Here is a 20,264-nt window from a genome sequence, read left to right as displayed (position 1 = left end):
GGTGAATGGACGGGAGCGCACTGCGTAACCCCCGCTGTCTCAGTCTGACGAGCACGCCTGCTCGCTTGCCCCGGCGCCGGCGTCTCCGGCAAAGGCCATAGAGAGCTGCGGCTCCACCAGCAAGAATCTCTGTGTAACTTAAAGGTTCAATGAAAACCGGTGTAAAAAGTTCGGCAGAGGACTGTCCAATGTTAACAAGTTCTTCTCTGGTAAAAGAAACCAGAGAAGCGGAGCATAAAGATACAAGAAAAGAGAAAAACGCAACAAGTACGAGAGAGCGCAGTACCAGGGCGACCGTCCGTGGCGCCATCTTGGATCTTTTTAGGCAGAATGTGCTTTGAATGGCCTGGCCTCTGCTGAACTTACTCACAAGGACACGTACAATATTAGTGCAGCAAATTTCTATAAAATATACATGCACTCTACTACATAACAAACTACTGGAACAATAGTTTTACAATCTATAGCTTCTCTAGGGATGCACCAATCTGATCCTGGCATTGGTTGTTAACCAGATACTGACTCAAACAGCTAGATCGGGTACCAATGGCATTGGGGCGATCAATGTGGCCGATCTATTCAAGTTAGTTCTACGCCTTCTACCATCATCAGTGTGTCGTTAGGCCTGTAAATGTTGCTAAATGGAGAGCCAATAGCATGAAGGGAGCTAATTACAGAGGCTCAGCAGTTGGGAGACATTTCCTGCTTGTTACGCCAACAACACCAACAGGAACTTACAATATGTACTAAGTTAAGGTTTTGAGGGGTCGAGGTAACATAGCTTAATATAACACAACTAATTTAATTAAACATCTTAGGAATGCCAAAAAAAACAACAAGTTCCACCATAAAAACAGAAGCTGAAATGAAGCAGTGAACATAGTTAGCTGTATTGCAAACACAGGTTCAAACACAGGATGGTTTGAAAGTGTGAAAAATAACAGAGAACGTTCTTGGATTCATTCTTCTAGATGAGAAACGCCTGCACCTCATTGAGCACGAGGCATTCCACCGCCTGGTTAAACACTTGGAACACAGGTTCAGTTTACCATCACGTAGATATCTTCCTGACACCGCTCTGCATGAGCGCCACAAGAACGTGTGCAAACACTTATCAACAGAATTAAAAGATGTTACAGCGATGAGCTCCACCACAGATATCTGGAGCTCACTCTGAAGTCGAACAGGACGCTGGTTTAGACACACAGAGCTACAAGCTACACACTTCCACAGCTCACACACACACACACACCAGAGACTTGATTCAGACTGCCATCAAGAAAATGCTTGACAGCTGCATATTCCATTGAATAAAGGGCATGTCAGTTTGTTTGTGCTATGTTGTGACATATTTGTGATTTAATGTTTACATTTTATTTTTCTCCTGTAATAGTTTTTTAACAGGTATTTTAATTCCTCACTAATCTGCAGCTGCATACAAAGGTGTACAGTTGATTTGTAATTCCTGTTGGTTTTGAGGATTTATTACCAAACTGCAGGAACACATTTATAACCATGAATGAATAAGGAAACAGTTTAAATACAGTAGCTATTTTATTTTTGTTTACAAAGTTAAAAGAGCTTAATGTTGCCAAATACAGAATTCCCAGTCTGATCCTCACGTTGAGGAAAACAGGTTGCTAATTAAATACTGGTATCGGATCAGGTGAGTATCGGTATCGATAAATAGTAAGAGTCTGTATTCAAGAACCATATTTTACTCTCAAACAGAGATAACATGTTCTTGGACAGTTTACTGAAATGTGAAGTTTGCAAAGTAATCTACTGCTAGCTTTACATTCATTCACTACACCTGGAATTCAGCTTTTTTTAAACCGTTTTTACATCATGCTGTTGGTGAAAAGGCTACATTGCTGGAGTAAATCCTGAAGCACTCACTTCAATTGACATCACTCAGTGAATTTAAAAGAGAGAGAGTGCTGTGGGTGTTGCAGCTGAATTCTAAAATACTTGTATAGCCGAGTTTGATGCCTCGTTCTCTCATGGTGGCTCCTCTTAAAAGAAGGTGTTAGGGTCTCTGTGGGTTGAGGACCCTGGATCTTGTAATTATTTGTACTACAGCAGTGTGATGGACCCCTTTTTGGCCCTTATCTAGTCAATTTTTAATGGTAGCGGGGATTTGATGAACCGTAGAGGAAGTCTTTTATGCATTTTGAAGCAGGGTGAGAGACACCTGTATGACTCATTCTTTAAATTATAGATCAGTGTTGGCTGCTTTACTGACGTTACTGATCACATTATGACCTTATCCTTGTTATTGATGTGAGTCTGTAGCTTCTTTTCATTGACTGCGTCTCCAATTGTTTCTTTATTTGCTGTGCATTTTTCCCCACAAAGTTTTTAGTTGACAGAATGAATCAAATGAAAAGCTAAGGGAGCAGGAGCTCATGCAATTATTTTCTCATCTTCAACAACCGGCACACAATGACTGTTGCTCGTCTGAAAGCTGTTTGCTAACAGCTGATTGATAACAAAAGAAGAAGAAAGCATTAAGGTCAGGTTCTGATAAAACAGGTGTGGTTCTGTGGGATTGGGGACCAGAGAAAACTGCTGAGGCTTCAAAAAGCTCAGTTACAAAATAAGCAAAACTGAGGTCAAGTGCAAACTATGCTGAGCCAAACTAGCATAACTCAAGTCGACTACAACAATGCAAAGAGGGCAAGGCACCTAGCAGATGATCGATTAAAGGTGGAATAGTTCCTGCAACTATGGAATAAGGTTTTAATCAAGGGGCAACCTCCGGTCTCAAACTATGAAGCCCATGCGGACGTGTTACAAACTGCAGTTTCTTCAAGAATCCACTTGAGGCTGGCTACAGAAACACCGGGAACCACATACACACCAATTCAATAAAGACGATCTTTGCAGCAGAAATAAACACGTTTACAGCCTGGTTCAAAAAAGGGCTTGGCCCTGCGTTGCTCATCTCTCTATCGGCACACACTGTATGGGGGGTGAACTTTTTTCTAACGCGACGGTTCAGAAGATATTAAGATTACCAGTTTTTGCCCAAATAAGGACATGACTGACTTGACTCCCGGTTGGGAACACATAACTGTTGGCTAAGAGGCTCAAACTCCGCCCCTTTACGTCACACAATGCCTGGTTGAGTTCCGCATTTCCAATATGGCTGCCGCCATCGATTTGCTTCAAAACAGCGCTCAGGAACAGATGGGTGACGTCACGGATAATACGTCCATATTTTATACAGTCTATGGTTTTAATAGAGATAATGGTGTTGATTTCACTGTGTCTATCTCATAACAGAATTTTGCAGGTATGATTGAGGTAATAGACCCCAATGTCTATCAAACAATATTTTTTACTGGAATCGCCATCTGTAAATTGAATGAGTAAAATCTTCCCTCACAGGGCGGCCGCCTCCTGTTACTGTGATGCTCCTTTAGACAGATAACTTTAATCAAGTAAATGATTTGGCCTCAATCGATACAGTTCATATGACTTCCCTCACTCGAACATGCATTTCCTTCCAGGTGGGAACTTGACCTCCACATTATAGGAGTAGTTCAAGGCGATTAATAAAAGGCAATGGCTTTCATGGTGGAACCAGGCCAGCCACTTGGCTCATACAGAGCCCATGTGACCAAAGACATTTGTCACAAGCAAGGTCATGGAGCAGTCAGAGCCAAGCGGTACAGCAATCCGACAAGACTGCATCCTTTGTGTGATATTATGAACAGCATTCAGACATTAACACCGCCTACCATCAAATACAACTACGTTCTGACTAAAAGCCACTTTGATGGATTAACAGCCAGTTTTCAAAGATGCCTTTCCAAAGGTTTTTTAAATCCCACAAAATAGTGAATGGTTCAATGAAAAATGGAGAGTAAAAGCTCCTGTGAGTGTATGAAAATTTTCAATGCCTGATTCCACACCATCTAATGTCAGCGGCTTTCTACTGAACCTTTTAGCCCTGCAAAATGTTCCGTATTTCATCCATGAATTATGTCCACAAAAGCCGCATTGCACCAAAGCAATCCAGTGAAGATCTTCGAGTTGATGTTTTCTGCTACGATAGCCCTGAATAATGTTTACTCAGCTTGTAATTTGTAAACAAGAACAAAAGGTCTTTGTTATAGGATGAATACTGTAAGTGAAGTTCTGACGTCAGAACATTCTCAAGTGTCTTTAAGAGTCTGTGAAAGTCCTCGGACTCCTGCGCTTGTACGAAGGTCAAACTGTTGTGTTCAATTTGTGAGAAAACAAACAGACACGGGGGGAAAGTAACACACAAGGATGTTTTCTTCCCTGCAGAAATCACACTTAGACATTGTGTGCTTAATCCATGTTCTTTAACATGCTATGGTTTTATGATGAGCAAATGATGAAAAATCTGAATAAACACCTTCTTTGAAATAACAAATAATGAGCAAAATTCATGCATGGTTGAAATTCTAGATATATTGTAGAAATATTACATATGCAGAATTCACCTTAACAATTGCATCAAACCTTTAAAGAAAGGACACAAGTAATATTTTAACAGTTTTATTTATCTTTCGTTTTTTTAATTGTTTGTATTTATTTGTATAATTATCACTAATTATATCCTGAACACAATCTTAAAGGAAATCGTTTAAAACACCTATTTATTGCTTCCACTCAATAATCTGCAGAACAGCTAGTCCACACTTGTATCATGTAGCAATAAAACATTTTCAATCTAAGCATCATCTTTTCTGGAGACTGACATGATCGTCTTGAGAGAGGAAAGGATGTGACAAAGAAAAACAATAGAAGTAAATATTGAATAATATATATAAATAGTTTTTCTCCAAAAATGTTCTTTCTTTTAAAACTATTATATGACATTGAAGAGATGACAGGAAAGGAAAGAGGAGATAGATGCACCAAAAGCTCTCATCTAGGTTAAAACTGGGCGTTTTATGCAGAGCCGGTATCTCAACCCTCTGAGCCAAGGTGAAGCCCTGCATGAATTTTATCAAGGTTTTTTTTAACGACCATCAGGTTTCTCTGTTTCCTCTGTGTGCAGTGACGCTGCAAATGAAATGTAGAGGATTTGACTGACAACATGAGGTTTGAATCTGGGCGGCTTGACTGATGATTCCAGTCATCAGCGTTGAGGGGGGCAGCCGTACTTGGTCAAATCGCATCATGGATAAAAATCACCTAATTTGTTTTTGCTTGTTGATTGATTACCCTACAAGCAGTTTGAAGTCTAATGTGTCCACACAGATCTGAGGCACTTTTGGTGACTGAGGAACCTAAAGAAATGGATTCAACCTGACTGAGGAGTCTTTGAAAAAGCTCTTGATTTGACATAACGCTCTGTACTATTCCTTCTGAGTTCTTGATCGACCCTGAAGGAGACTCTCTCACACATGTACGTCTGTTTAGTTAAAGTGTGAGAGATTACAGCAGCCGTTGTGTGATTTATGCTGACACTTCTCTTTGTAGAGGTGCAATATTTGGAAAGGGGTTTGCAGATGGTGTGTGTGTAGCTGTTTTTGTGTACCTGTGTGCGTGCGTACATGCATGCAGCAGCATGCTCCTTTGACGTTACTGACCTTCATATCCCCTGGTTATGCCAGCAGCCATTTATCTTTTATTCATTCTGCCATTTGTGACGAAGGCAGCTTCTCTGGCTCTGACGGCTGTCAAAACAGGCCCTGTCCCGTGATATGTGGTACACTGCAGCTAGAGCGGCGTGGACTCTGACGGCTCCTGGGGTTCACAAGGAAAGGATTCAACTTGCAGATTCCTCAGAATTTAACAATTGTTTTAATGGCCTAAGCGATTTGGTAATTCAAAGGATCATCCAATTATGAAAAGAAGTGCCAATGCTGTGGTTGTTCACACTCTGGTGTTTGCAGGAAGCTTCAGACTGAGTATGCAGCTCCCAACATCTGTCAACAACTCAGTGCTGCTCTCTCTGACAGGTGTACCTGCTAAAACAAACTGGAGCATTGTTCCAGTTCCAGAGATCCTTGCTTATGTTTAATTCTCTCCACCTGGCTTTGTGAGCTTTCAATTATTTAGTTCCCCAAGTTGAAACAACAGAAAGCTTGTTAAAGCACAATGTACAGATGGGTGAAAAATCAAAGGAGAAACTAAGATGAAAGGTCTCAGTCAGGTGTCTGGCCCTCGAAGTCCCCAGACCAGCTTCAATAATCAAAGTCCCTTTGGCTTTATTAGGAGAGGACCATCATTCCTTCAAAAGTATTCCCTGATATTGTGTTCAGGCTGTAGTAGTGGTAGAGACACTGTCTAACAAATGGATACAACATTTCCCCACAATGTGAAATCCTATTGAAAGCTGACAACTGCATAGATGTGGCATAAATTCCCTCCATGTTAACACTCATCGTACCTTTCGCTTTGATTCAAGTTCAATGTACAAATGTTTCTCCTCAGAAATGAAATGAATTGGTAAATTGCACCAAATGGCAACATTTATGTCAAATAATGTACATGGTAAGGACACTGGTTTAGCTCCGCTGCTAAATCCCATAACCAGTGTACTGACGCTAAGCCTGCGAAGCTGCTACTCTGCCTTTGGCACCTCAGCTTCTAGCCACATGACATCCCCAATCTCTGTCCTGCTTTCTACTATATCCACAGTCTTGTTCTCTCAATAAGGTTTAAAACCACCAAATAATCTTAAATAAATATTCTACATGGTCCATGGAAGTGTCATGCAATCACTTATAATCATTTTCTGAAATGCAATACCTGACACAACAGTCCCAAAAGGAGCTCTTCTTGTCTATGCAGTATATAGCACGTTCAAATGCATTTCAGATGTGTCATTTTCACAGTGAAGCATCCCATGACAGCTCAGCTGATCCTAAAGAAACGAAGCAGCATCCTCAAATCTGAGTAGATGTTACGTCTGTACAACTGCAAGTATTAAAGTCAACAAACTAATAACAATACATCTACGTCACTTAAAAACATCAGTGTCTTCCAGAGTCTCAAACCCAGACCGAAATGACACTAAACAGACATCCTAAATAAGAGCTGCTGATGGGATTTACCAGGATCTGGATACAACTCTGAAAAAAGGGCGCTTTTTTTTTTAAAGCATTTCTACAGAGTTCCAAGAAGTAGTACAATTTAATCTTGTGCACACAAGATAATAACTTGTTCCTGCAAGATAATTGTAATCTGTGCAGAAGATAACCAGGTTTGTAGACTTGTGAACACAAGATAATAACTTGCCAACAATATTATCTTTGCACACAACATAAAAACTTGTGTACCATCTTGTTGGCATAAGGTAACTTTTCCACAAGGTGCACAAGATTTTTTCCCACTAGATGATTGTATTGTGCACGCAAGTTAGAAGTTCTTTATTGTCAAATAAATTGCAGTATGCACTAGACATACAGAGGATTTGAAATTGGGTTTCTCTCTCAGACCCTAGCAACGACAACAATAGATAAACATAGGAAAGCTAGAAAAAGATAAGAAGTAAGCTAATAAAAATAATGAAATGAAAAACAATAATAATAATAAAAAAAACAAACAAAAAAAACAACACAGTAATTAAAAAATAATACTTTTTGGAACTTCAGGGGGGGCCTACTTTTCATATAATTTTAAGAAAATGATCATGTTAGTTCAGAAAACAAAGCAGATTAGTTTCGTCCCACGTGAATGCAGTGAGCCTCAGTTAAATTATGCTGGTTACAATTTGTAGAATTAAAAGTCTCATCAGTCACAATGCTGCCTAAACCAATGCCAGGAAATAACATGTTGATACCTGTGGATAGTAACAAGGTCACACATGAGCGTAAGATGATGTGGAAGTCCATTTACTTCAAATTCTTTCAGCCTCTTAAACCCAAATGAAGGATGGTGTCACGATCACAACAGCATCTCGTTTAAACGCCGCCTGATTGCTGAAATTTTAGACAAAAATAAGATCCTTAATGACGTGTCATTGGTTTCTGGGGTCGCTCTATATTCCACTCTGATTTCAGTCATCAGCTCCCACCGAGCACCCAGTTCTACTGAGTGGAGATCTCATTACTGCTCTCTCTAAACCATTTCCGCCTGATCATCCCCAACAAAGTTCATTTGTCTCTCAGTCGACTCCATGAAGCAGCTTTTATTCTATATTCTTCCAGGTTTGATCACACCGTATGAAATGCCGGATATGTCACCCTCTCCCTAGAGATTTGAATAGCATCTCAAGGAACAACAAAGTTCCCTCCCCTTGGTTGGTTGACATCAGTTAATCTAAGTGTTATTAGAGGAGAAACACTTCCAGATCCAACAATGAGGAGTTGATATGACATGTGTCAACAGCTACTTCTACTCATTATTTTCTTTTTGCCTTCGAATTTACTCTGTTGAACCTTTCATGTAGTTGACTTCTTTGATCCGCAGCCTTTGATGGCAGATTGTAAATACAACAGCATCATGTTTTCTGTTGCCGTCAGAGTCGGCTCTTGACACCAGTGTGACGGATTCGTTCGTCGCTTTCTTTGTGTTGTAGGCGGCGAAATGCTGCACAACTGTCGCTGTTTGTGCTCCTCTCAGGAAAATAATCCTTAACATGTGTTACTGCGTTGAAGACAATCAAAGACATGCTCAGATTTGGGTTTCACTGAATATAAACAGCATCTTATTGTTTAATAATGTGAGTCGGCAGGGGATTGTAGTTTTCACAGGTACTAATTGGCCAAGACTTAAAAAACATTGCATCCAGTTTCAGGAATCTTAAGATCAATGCTTTTAATCATGCACCTTTTGGGATTCATTTAAGTGTACATGAAACATCGGATTTTAAATATCTGTTTAGCATTCAAATTGTATTTTAGTCCTCCTGAAATAAATGACATCCTTTCCTCACAGCTACTACAGGAGAGATTTTTTTTACAACTTTATGGCACATACTCTTTTCCTCTCTCCTAACCATTCTTCCTCTCTGTTGTCGTTTTTATTCCCAGATGATAACTGCAGACTCACTGACTACCGTCAACTGAAAACCAAGATTCTGGATTTGCATGACAAACGCTACATGGGGTCTAAGATCCATGGATCCCACAAGGACAACATGGCTGCCAGGAAGCAACTGGTTGATATGATGTTCAAACGCTTTGATGCAGATAACAATGGTCAAATAGGTGCCAGCGAGCTCTCACAGGTAAGGACAGCAGAAGAATGCAGCAAAAAATGTTCAAATTTTTGACAAATAACTCTGTTTATTATGAGCATGATGGAAAAAGGAAGCAACCTTGATGATTTTCGAGGATGTATTCAGGTACAGGAGACCTTTAATTGTTCATTTTTTGTCTCCAAAAAAAAGATTATTTGAAGGCAGCCCCCATAGCACCTCTCAAGTCTGTCAAAGCTGTCATTTTTATTCAGAAATCCACCCTAAAGGAGACTACAAATGAACCAACCATCTGTGTGCTCAGGTGTTCAAACTAGCTGCTTTGATGTCTGCCATAATTGTGTCCATTTTACTCCTCTTACCCTTCCCTCTGGTAGCTGCTGTACAAGGCTCTAGGTAAATCTTTTGAAAAGCAATGCGGGCCAAGAGGAGCGTTGTGCTCATGGGAGGCTGCAGCCTTTGACCGGTGCTGCCAAGAGGGATGGTTGTATAAAAGAGCTTTTTGTGGCTGCTGAGAGGAAGGAGGATATTCTGTGCATAACAAATACCATCTCCCAGTACAGGAAAACTGATTTAATATAGAGAGTATTTAAATAATTGAAAGGGTAAGCAACCTGCGGTGATTTTCCAGAGCCTTGGAACCCGTTGCTGTTCTTAGGTCAGTTTCCTGCTGATCCAGGAGGATATCCCATCTGTATCAGGGTCACCTTGGCTAGCTCTGTCAATGCACTCTTGCCCGACAGGGGAGGTCTCATTAGACTCCATTGAATGCATTAAAGTATTTTGAGTTCAAAGCATCTAAACATTGCCTCAAAACAGAGACTTTTTTGCCATATTTTCATACTATTATCATATTTTTACATGTTTTTACATTTACATGGCGCCCCCTGCCAGCATGAGAGAAACCAATGCTAAGTGAGTGAAACCCACCGTCAGTAACCCATGTTGTGTTATGTTTTTTTGAATAATATCGCCGGTGTGCTGAATATGATGAAGAACATGCCCTTTAAACCCACTGAATATTACTCTGGGTCTACTTTCAAACCTCTGGGTGATGCCATTTACTCTTTTTCAGGCCAAGCTGCTCCCCTCCACCTGTCCCCAGGTGTTTGAATGACACAAGCTAGCCAGTGATAATTAACTTCCAGATGGAGAAGCTCTTTTCAAGGGTTCCTCAAGGGCTGCTTTTAACCATTCTTGCTTTTTTATCCTCCACACATATGGGAATCTTGGCAGATTTAAATTCAATGTGAGCGTCTTAAGACAATTTCTCAAAAGGTAGGAAGAGCACTGAGCTTTTCTGGAATAGCAGACATTAATGTATCAGTGGGTTAACAGGTGGCCCTTACAGGGACATTTAGCAAAACTGCACAACTCTTTTTTTATGCATGCATACATATTCCAGACCCTTTCAGCTCAACATATCTGTGTGGCTCTGATTTGTTGTGTTTAATCTCTGGCGCTTTAAAATTATGGTCATAAATAATGCAAGGTTTTTGAACATCGAGCCTGGCACTCACTAAAAGATTCTTAAAACCTGAACCCATTTTTAAATGTGAGAGACTACACATGTCGACAAGTAATGACAGATTTAACTGTTTTGTTCTTATAGTGTGTGGTGCAATAATATGTCCAACACTGCACACCACACACACAGACTCCGCTCACAAACAAAGAGTGTCATGACTCTGAAAACTTGAAATCTCATAAAACCTCTGACGGGTAAATATGACTTTAGAGAAAGCCATCTGATACAACCATCAAGGTAACAACTCTGTTCAACTCCTCTTCTTGTCATCTCGATTATGGAAGGAAACTGTGCAAACCAGTGTTGCCAACTCCTCAGTGAGGAAAGTAGCTATGGGCTGTCCTAAAAGTTGCTAGAAGTCGCTAAATGACGTCATCGCCTAATTTGCATAATCTGAATTGTAACAGACGCTGTCAGAGAGACGTGTAACATTGAGGGAGAGACAAAAAAAAGGGGCTAAAAAACACACAACAACAAATACAACAAATCAAAGTAAAACCTTTAATTTTTCAACAATCAGCCAGCTGTATCTTCGTACAGGCGTGATACATTTGGATGCTGAGGGGTGAACGCCTCCTGCTCTGAATGCAGCTAGGAGGGACTCACAGCAGCATCCACTGCTCGTTGAGTAGAGTAAGAATCATACATGCTTTCACGTCAGTCTCCAAAAGTCTCCACTTAACACCAGAAAAAAGTTGCTAGATTTGTTGCGAGTCACTTTTTTGAAAAAGAGTCACTAGAGGGGTCTGAAAACTCACTTAACATAGCGACAAAGTCGCTAAGTTGGCAACACTGGTGTGAACACCGGTGCTGTTTCCCCAAATCAATCAGTTGGTTCTTTATGTCTGATGTCCATCAAAGTTCTTCACGTTTCTTCTTGTAAAAATGTCTGTTTGATTCTTTCTCAAGTCAGCTTGATCCCTATTGTCTATCACTCTGTGCCATGTGATAATCCACTGAAAGTATCTTCGGCTCTCCTCTGGGTTCCCCCCACACAGCAGGATTTCTGATCACAGATATTGAACATGTTTAATATTCATGATTTAAATTGGGGCGCCACAATTGTCTTCCCAAAAGATTGGGGAAGAGTAAAATCCCTCATAACACACCTCACACCAGGGGAAAACCAGACAGAATCATCTTTAAAATCATCAGAAGACTACTTAAATCATATTAAAGCTATGTTTGGCTGCATGGACAGGAAGCTACACAAGTGTACACACAGGAGGAAACTGTTCAGCTTTGCGGTTCTGGCGTGGGTCTTAATGGGTCTTTGTTATGCTGTTATATTAAATAATGTCTCAGAATTTAATTAACAGCTTTGAAAATACACCTTTATCTGGAAGGTGTGGGTTCTACATATCATCTGAAATTCATAGGCTTAAAATTCCCACACATAGCAGAGTCAGGGGAACTTTAATTTAACCTCTACTTTGGAGCTGCTGTAGGACTGCCCTCCAAGAGCTGCACAAGAAAATCATACTCCTATCAGGATTTGAAAGTACAAAACCATGGCTGCTATCATCTCACCCTAAAGTGCCCTTTATAATTGCAGCATTCTCTGATCTCATCTGAAATTCTGGGATGGAAATCGCTCACCCTGCCTTACTTGACTTGCTAGACTGTGCACATGAAGGGGCGTAGGGAGAAATTGTCCCTGCCCTTTTGGTCCCGGCTGCCCTTTTAAAATGGCAAATCAAAACTTCCCTCTTCTTTATGCTTTCCCTGAATCTATCATTTGACCTAAGACAGAATGCCTGAAATCACTCAGTTTAGAAAAAAAGGGTTATAAGAAGAGACAGTTTCTTGTTCGGCATGGACCCAACTCCTGCACTGTCTTCTCCTCCCTGTCATCAAAAAAGTTTCCTGGCAAAGGTTACATCATTATTATTCTGTGAGCAAAAACCTCTGCTAAAAGTTTCTGTCTTTGTTTGTCTGATTTTACTCTTTGAAAAGCATTGTTAAAAAAAAACAATTATACTCCTTTAGATAAAATTTCAAGGTCTGAGCTTTTATGTTCCTCTGCATTATAGTCAGTTTGTTAAGCAGCTCTAGAGATCTTACAAAAGGATTATTTTTATTCAAGAATAAGTTTTAAAAGAGGTGACTCATGCTACACTCTTATGAGAATCATACCAGATAAAAATGGAGTATCATTTCTACCAGAAGAAGACAAATGGTGTCCAGGCCTTCTAAATCTACTCACATGTCCTTAGTTGAACAGCATCTAACGCTCTCCAACAAACCTCACACATTCTTTTTACACTTAGTTGGCCTTTCTACACATATTCCCAATAGATAGGATATTTACCCCTGTAGTCAAAGTGCATAATGTTTGTGCAAATAGAATATGTGCTGTGTATTTATTGAAAGTAGGTTTAAATGTTCTGCGATCAAAAGCAAGTGAAACTGCTAATTGTAAGATATCTGTTCTGTCTGAGAGACCAGTCGATGCTCCAGCGGCTGCGTAGATTAAGCTCTGATTCGAAACAGACAGAAGCTGCATTCTCCGTAAACATTACAGCTGGTTATCCCGTCAATGATGTTCCTCACTTCATTTACCTCACAAGGTCTGCTGAAAGCCAGGGGACGTGTGTCTCCACTGGCGTTCCCTTCCTTGTACTGTGGATAAAATAACTTCCCTATTGCAAGAAAGTGACTTCAGACATGTGATTCAACCTAAAGTTTGTGTGTGGGAGAGCAATGCTGTGTCATGCAATATTTAACATAGAGGTAAAACATAAAAACCTGTGACTGCAACAGCACATACAGAAAAAGCAACCGTACTCTACCTTCTCTAAAGCTGCTACTGCCCTATATATGCTGTTAGTTCTACTTTTTATTAGTTTATCTGGTTTTATTTATTCCCAGATTGCATTACTGGTTTAATTGTTCTATAATAGGTTTTTATTGGTTTTACATGGCTCTCTATTTCTTAGGTATCTATTAGGGATGGGCATTTCAAGCCAAAACACTATTTGATAATCATTGGCCTCTATTTGACGATTATACGAATAATCAACCCCCCTCCCTCACACACACACACACGCGTCCATTATTAACAGTCCGTTTGTGTGGCAGTCATGTTAACCAGCAGCAGGACGAGGTGCTGCTAGTAGCAATCACTGACAGTATCTGTCTCGATCGTTACATCAGTGTTTCTGTGACACGGCGTATCGTGTATGTTTACATTTTACAGCCATGCTCAGTCTCTGGAAATACGTGTGTAGTTCAGTCAGACAACTCACGTTTAAATTGTTTATTGTAGCAGAAAATACATATTCATGTTTGGTGCCCAGGCTCAGGCCTCATCACTCCCTGCAGATAAGTTTACATGCAGACATTGAGGAGTGATGAGCAAAACATACTTAACACACCCTGGAGCCTGCAGGTGGATGCTGGTGTGGTGGTGGGAATGAAATAAAATTCAGCAATAGGCATGCAGGCCGCAGAGGCGTTGACAGGCAGAGGGAGAGATGGGAGATTTTCCTGGTTTAAATACACCGCCAATTTGAGAGGCAGAGAGCGTGATTGGATGATGGTTAAGAGAGTGGGACATGTGACATGTGTATAGCTGTGCAGCTCGAGTTGTCTGCCTGAACTAGCTTGCAGGCGTCGCTCCATTACTGTGAGATTCAGAAACGGAGAAAATCGCCTGTCGCAAATGTTTTCTTCTTCTTCTTTTGCTATTTAATGCAGTTAGCATTCTTCTTCTTCTGTTACTTAATGTGGTTAGCAAACAGCTTTTAGACACTCTGTAGCCACCATCTGGTAAGAACACTGTATTACATCCAGGCACCGGTAAAAACGTTGAAAATTGTACTTTTAAAATGAGAAAATATTCAAAGTAACTTTGATATTTACAAAGTGAACCGATATTGGAATATTCGAAAATCATTGTCCATTCCTAGTATCTATTTATTTACTCCACAACTATTATTTATTGATCAACTATCACAACATGAATGCTTATCTATTGCAGGGCGTGTACACTTGTAAATTTGTATCTCCACCTACACCTATACCACTCCAGAAAACAAGCAAGAAGCAACAGAGTCAAGCATATTGTTGTATTTCTATGCCTTTTCTTCCTGAGGTATCTGTGTGGATTTTAAGTCACAGCTAGCTCTATACTAGTTTGAGTTAGCTGCAGGGATGTTCAAAGCGCTGAATGTCCCAGATAAAAAAAACATCTGCCAATATTAAGCTGAATTTATTCAACATGGACAAACACTGTCCAAAAACTAACTTGTAACCTGTTTAATTGCCATTTGATGCAGTTCATCACATTCCTCCATGAAGACAGCAACGGCTAACTTTAATACCCAAGTACATGCTACTTTGAAAACAGCACGACAAACATGGTATGCCTGTGTGGCTTGAGATTTTACAGTAGTTCAATCAACTTTTAATTCTAGTGCCAACACTTGATCGTGACTAATCTGGCACATCCCTGTTTGCCAATCAACTACTAAAGATATATTGCAAATAAAATATACATAACATATTTTTCCGGATGAGTTGAAATAATTCAGCATACAAAAGACACAAGCAGCTTTTTATTTTACATACCACAGATATTTCTGTCTTGGAATCTTTCTAGAATACTCTTTGGAAATGCTATCTCAGGTTAATTTCAGGCAAGTGAGAAGGGAAATGTACTGATCCAACAGGTGAGTCATGATGTATAAAACTGTCCCATGTGATCAGCGTTCTGACAGTTGACTGAGTGTGATGGATGTTTTACTACCAGGGCCATGCAGAAGGTGTTGAATGGGATCATGCCTTCGCCAGGATAATCATAAAACCTGCACAGTGTTTTGGACAATTTTAACCACCAACTGTGACACAATTTGAGTGAGTCTCCGTCTTACAACGACAAACTGACAGCTTATAATCTTTCTGTTTCATCAACACTGACATTCAATATAGAGTTTAGATGGGACCCATAACCATGACTCATTATGGAGATCAGAGATGGTATCCAAACTTTTCAAAGTTCACAGTAGATTATGGTCAAAAAGTGAGAGCATTTACAAGTGACATTTTGGGATGCTGAAAATGTTTGTGTATTCGAGTCTAATGCTGCTTTATGTTTTCATTCGATTGAATTCAGAGGCTTATATTTTACCTTTTTGAATTCTGGATAAAATCAACACTTTAACAAAGCTGTCTCCATCATAATTATCACAATTCAGACATTCTAAATATGTGTTCTTTAAAAGGTTTCAAATCAAGCGCTTGATCAGATACTCGATGAGTGGTTCCCAGATTGCCAGATTTGGCACCCTGGGATGACTTTGAGATTGACTTGTTTGTACGACTAAAGTTTAACTACTCCCACAACAACAAGAAGAAGAAGACTGGTAATTTTGTTTGACTCAGCTTGTAAGAAATAAACCATCAACATTGAAATCAGCATGAATTCAATCTTTTTATTCAGTGGTGCCCGTTATGAAAGCTTTCATTTTTCTCTAAGTAATGCACTTACATCAAACCAATACTGTAAGCACTGAGTTAACAGGCAGGCTTTTTTCAGCTTTTGTTTTATTTTTATGCGGTGTCACCTTTAATCTTCAGTAATGCACTGCATACTTAAAAACTGATGATTTTATTCTGAGTTTTAGAACAGAGGACAAAGGCTTTTAAGCAGTTATGATCCAAGTTCATAGTCACATTCATCTCCGTAGAGTGCATCAAATTAAATCTTTCTAATAAGTTCATGGTGTTAAATGTCCTGCATGAAGCATCTGTCATTATAAGGGATGTTCCAAAACAACTAACTTGCTTGTGGTAAAACAGAAATTTTAATTTAACTACACAATTAGTCTAAAGGTTAGAAAAAACTCAGAAAAGAGTCAAATTAAGCACAATTTATTCAACAGGGATAAACACAGGTTTACAGACTGACTAGTTAAAATATGTGAAATTGGTTTGCAGAGTGTGGCTAAAGTTAGCAGAGCTGGCACCACCAGCCTTCAGTCCTCTTTGCAAGTTAATGTCCTCATGCAGGTCAAATGCATGCATAGTTTAACCGGACACAGCCTACATCCAACTTTATCTCCATTGTCTAAATCAAAATACTGTCAAATCATGCTGCTACAAGATGTCATCAGTCATGTGGGTCTATTTACATCCAGGTAGTAGAGCATTATGGCATCTTGGCAGTGGCTATTAACAGGAGCTACAGCCCCAGCTAGTGGTGGGTTGCTGCACTACAGCTTGGACACAATATGTGACAGACATGTTAGGCCTACAATTATAAAAATGTTAATTTCTTTAACTGACTAGTATTTCTGGTGCTAACTAGCAAGGTTGATGAAATGTGTTTGTTTTGTCAACCAAACACAACAGCATAACTGGGACCCTTCAGATATTTTAACAAACTTTTTTCCCTCATTGTGATGATGAATAAAAACTGATGTCCACTCTCTTTGTGTCCTTCAAACATTTCTTTTTTAAATGTTCTATAAAAATATTCCTTTTACCAGAGTTAACCTTCTCTAACCAAACAACATTTCTCTCATTGAAGGTCATCAAGCAAGAAGGTCTGTCCAAGGATGTCTCTGAGTGCACTCTGTTCGACCTTCTCAAGTACAACGATGTCAACGACGACGAGCATCTGACAAAAGAGGAGTTTTACACAGCTTTTGGTGAGTTTGATGGATTTTAGCTGTTTATTTTTGCTGGTTTGATACATTTAAAAGGCTTGAAAAAATCTGGCATGAACACTGAAGGATAGCCATTGACTGATGTTCTTGAGCACCCTTTTTTTCATGTATTTCTTTTAGACAAACATGGATAAGATTTTGCAAAACTGAACTTCTCATCCACAAATCCAACTCAATACTTTAGTATCTCTTGGTGTGTTTTATTAAGATCTATTTTGGGTTGATGATCCCAATCAATATTTCAATAATGGGGATTAAAATGCAGCAAAAGGAAGAGAGCTATTAACAACAAATCTCTTGTAACTTGTGACAAATTAATTTCCCCATTCATAAAACCTCTAGATTGTGATGCACCAGCTTCTCCTCCTACTGCTTTTCTTTTAATAGAACAAAGTCTGAGCCACCTGTCTTACAACGTGTGAACTTTGTGCTCTTTACAGAGGACAAGTCGAGTTTTGATTGCGTTTTTCTTGCAAACTTGTTAACAGCTGCTGCACTTCTTGGAAACATGGCTCCTTACAAATGTTCAACCGTGATTAACAATGAATACTGTTTGATATCTCGCCAAAGGTCCATTTAATTTGAACTCCGGGTTGTTTCTGTAATCTGGACCGGCAGATGGTTTAAGAGGTAAAATGGATTTTGTTTCAAAGACATCAGGTCAAGACCTTTGAGCAACAATAGTTCTAACTGAACCCCTCTCTCATTAGGCAACATAATGGTGACAGGTATGCCGTATTTGAGTCACACAGGTACACAGATCTCTCCTTTTTGTTTCCTCCTCGGGCTTTCTATCACGATACTCCCCGTCTGACATTTTCAGTCAGCTCAATATCCTCTGACAGAATATCCTCTGACATTTGGCTGGCTTGACACGTTTAGGAGCCGGAGAGAATTCATAATCCACCTTCATGGCGTCGGCTCTTTTTATTCTAAGCATTTCTCGGAGCAGAAAAAGTCACAAGAGCAAACGGCAAAGTGAAGAGTCTGATCCTATCTGCTATTCTACACATCATAGGTGAATGTGAGGGAGCGAACCCCTTCTGGCAAATCACGAGAGAGACCTCAGCCAATGTGAGGAGGGTTGTGTTTTTTAAGAGTTAAGTTCTCCAACTGCATCTACTTCCTCTCAATTTTTCAGAAAGCTCCCAGCTTAACTCCTGGCAGGGAAATAGGATATTTAATGGTAATAAATCTTCCTCTCTGTGGCTTAATTTCTTTCCACCTGTCTTTCTCCCTGCCTTCTACTCTCAGTCTAAATCTGTATGTGTCATTTAATGCTGTTGTTGGCAACAAAAATATAAATGAGTGACGCAAAACTCCTTCCTCGGGTCTCCTGAGTATGATCGCTCATATTTTCAGGTTGCGATTAAAAAAGAAGGATTCAAGCAAGCTATAATTCTAAGTAGCAGTCTTTGTAGAAAACTTGCCCGGAGCCATTTCTCCTCTGCTCACCTGACACTGAATGTAGATGAGTGTTTTTACACACTTGGAGGTCATTGTAGTTCACAGATGGTGTCTTCTTCATTCCGTTCATCATTAGACCAACTCCACACCACTTAATGCGAAGGTGCTTCAAAAGATGCCTGTGAGGCAGCTGAAAAGAGAGAGTCCTGGTAATAAGGTCACCAATTCAATCGTCTCAAAAGACTTAGAAGTACACTGAACATCAAATTACTAATTTCAATAGAACGCTATTCAAACATGCAAGGGAGATAACTCAGTCAGGCTGCAAAGGAACTGAAGCCAAAAACAGAGAGGTGTAGATTTCTTTAAACATCATTAGTCTTGGAGTGAAAGTAGACCAAAAGACTGATCAGAAACAGTGAAATCTGCAGAGATAGAGGCTCTAAGGCAAAGCTTAGTGCTTAAGTATTTCTCTCTTTGTGGGAGGAAACAGCTTATTCAATTGAAAAATCAGCTGTACCAGCACCAGGTCACAGTGCTTCATTGTTTACCCTGCCCATATGTCTATAATCATCAAACATAACTATATCACCACATAAGGACATAAATGCTAATTGGAAAAGCATTACTTTTTATGATGTTACTACATGAACCAAAAAAAACACACTCAATCAGATTTACTGAGCATGGCCCGTTTGTTTTATAGCTGTTGGTGTTCTTCTATGTAAAGCCAACCACCAACTCTATTAAATCTGCATCTTTCTTTTAGTAACAGGGACCAGGTGCAGGGATGCTGCTGTTAAAGAGTTAAGTTGTAGCCTGAAACATGTGTAGCTTTCAGGCGTGGATGTAACGCCTCAGGCAGAACTGAATTGCAAAGTTATAGTTTTTCAGTTCATTGCCGACATAATCTGTGAGTGGCAGCTGTAAAAATCTATGCAAATACCTTAAGCGCTGTCATAAACTGAGCGCTGTCATAAAGTAAATCAGCTGATCCGCTGTGTCCAGAATTATGGCGCAGTTGGAAAAACGAACAGCAGTAAATCCAGAATGACTCCCCATGAAAACGGCACCTGTCCGACGACTCTGCTAATAAGGACCCTTCGCACACCTTTGTGGAATATTCAAAGCGTGGCAACATTGTTTGTCAGGACAGCAGATAAGACTTTAATGTGCATGCATTATTCATCCCTGCTTTGCATAGACTAGAGGGGGGCTGAGAATCAATTTGCCTCAGCTAGCAGTAAGGAAGCTGTCTGGCAGAAGTGATGTCTTTTAATTAGATGATGTTACAGATATGAATGATGTCTGCCACACTACTGATAGTCAGCCCCTTGTAATCGTTGAATAATTTAGTGAATGATGGCCTGGTGCATTCTGGGTAAACAGATAAGGTGTCATCTATCATAAAGTGTCATTAACTTTTGGTAGGAGGATGTTGCAATACATGGGAGCATCGACTGTCAGACGATAACTTTGGCAGCACAGAGATGGATGCTTCCCACTCTAGATGGGCATAACAGGAGGA

General features: G+C 39.9%; 1 protein-coding gene across 4 annotated transcripts in view; it reads left to right on the top strand.

Moving 5' to 3' along the window:
- fstl5 (follistatin-like 5) overlaps window positions 1–20,264 on the top strand; it is a 222,882-nt gene that overhangs the window by 104,655 nt on the left and 97,963 nt on the right. For all 4 annotated transcript variants that reach the window (XM_034689156.1, XM_034689155.1, XM_034689157.1 and 1 more), the window contains exons 5-6: window positions 8,964–9,160; window positions 17,191–17,311. In XM_034689156.1, the coding sequence (XP_034545047.1) occupies window positions 8,964–9,160; window positions 17,191–17,311 (318 nt within the window). The remainder of the gene's footprint in view (window positions 1–8,963; window positions 9,161–17,190; window positions 17,312–20,264) is intronic.

This window comes from Notolabrus celidotus, chromosome 8 (genome assembly GCF_009762535.1).
Source record: "Notolabrus celidotus isolate fNotCel1 chromosome 8, fNotCel1.pri, whole genome shotgun sequence".
Taxonomy (NCBI): domain Eukaryota; kingdom Metazoa; phylum Chordata; class Actinopteri; order Labriformes; family Labridae; genus Notolabrus; species Notolabrus celidotus.
The sequence above is the reverse complement of the archived record's forward strand: the minus strand, read 5'-3'. Positions and strand labels throughout refer to the sequence as shown.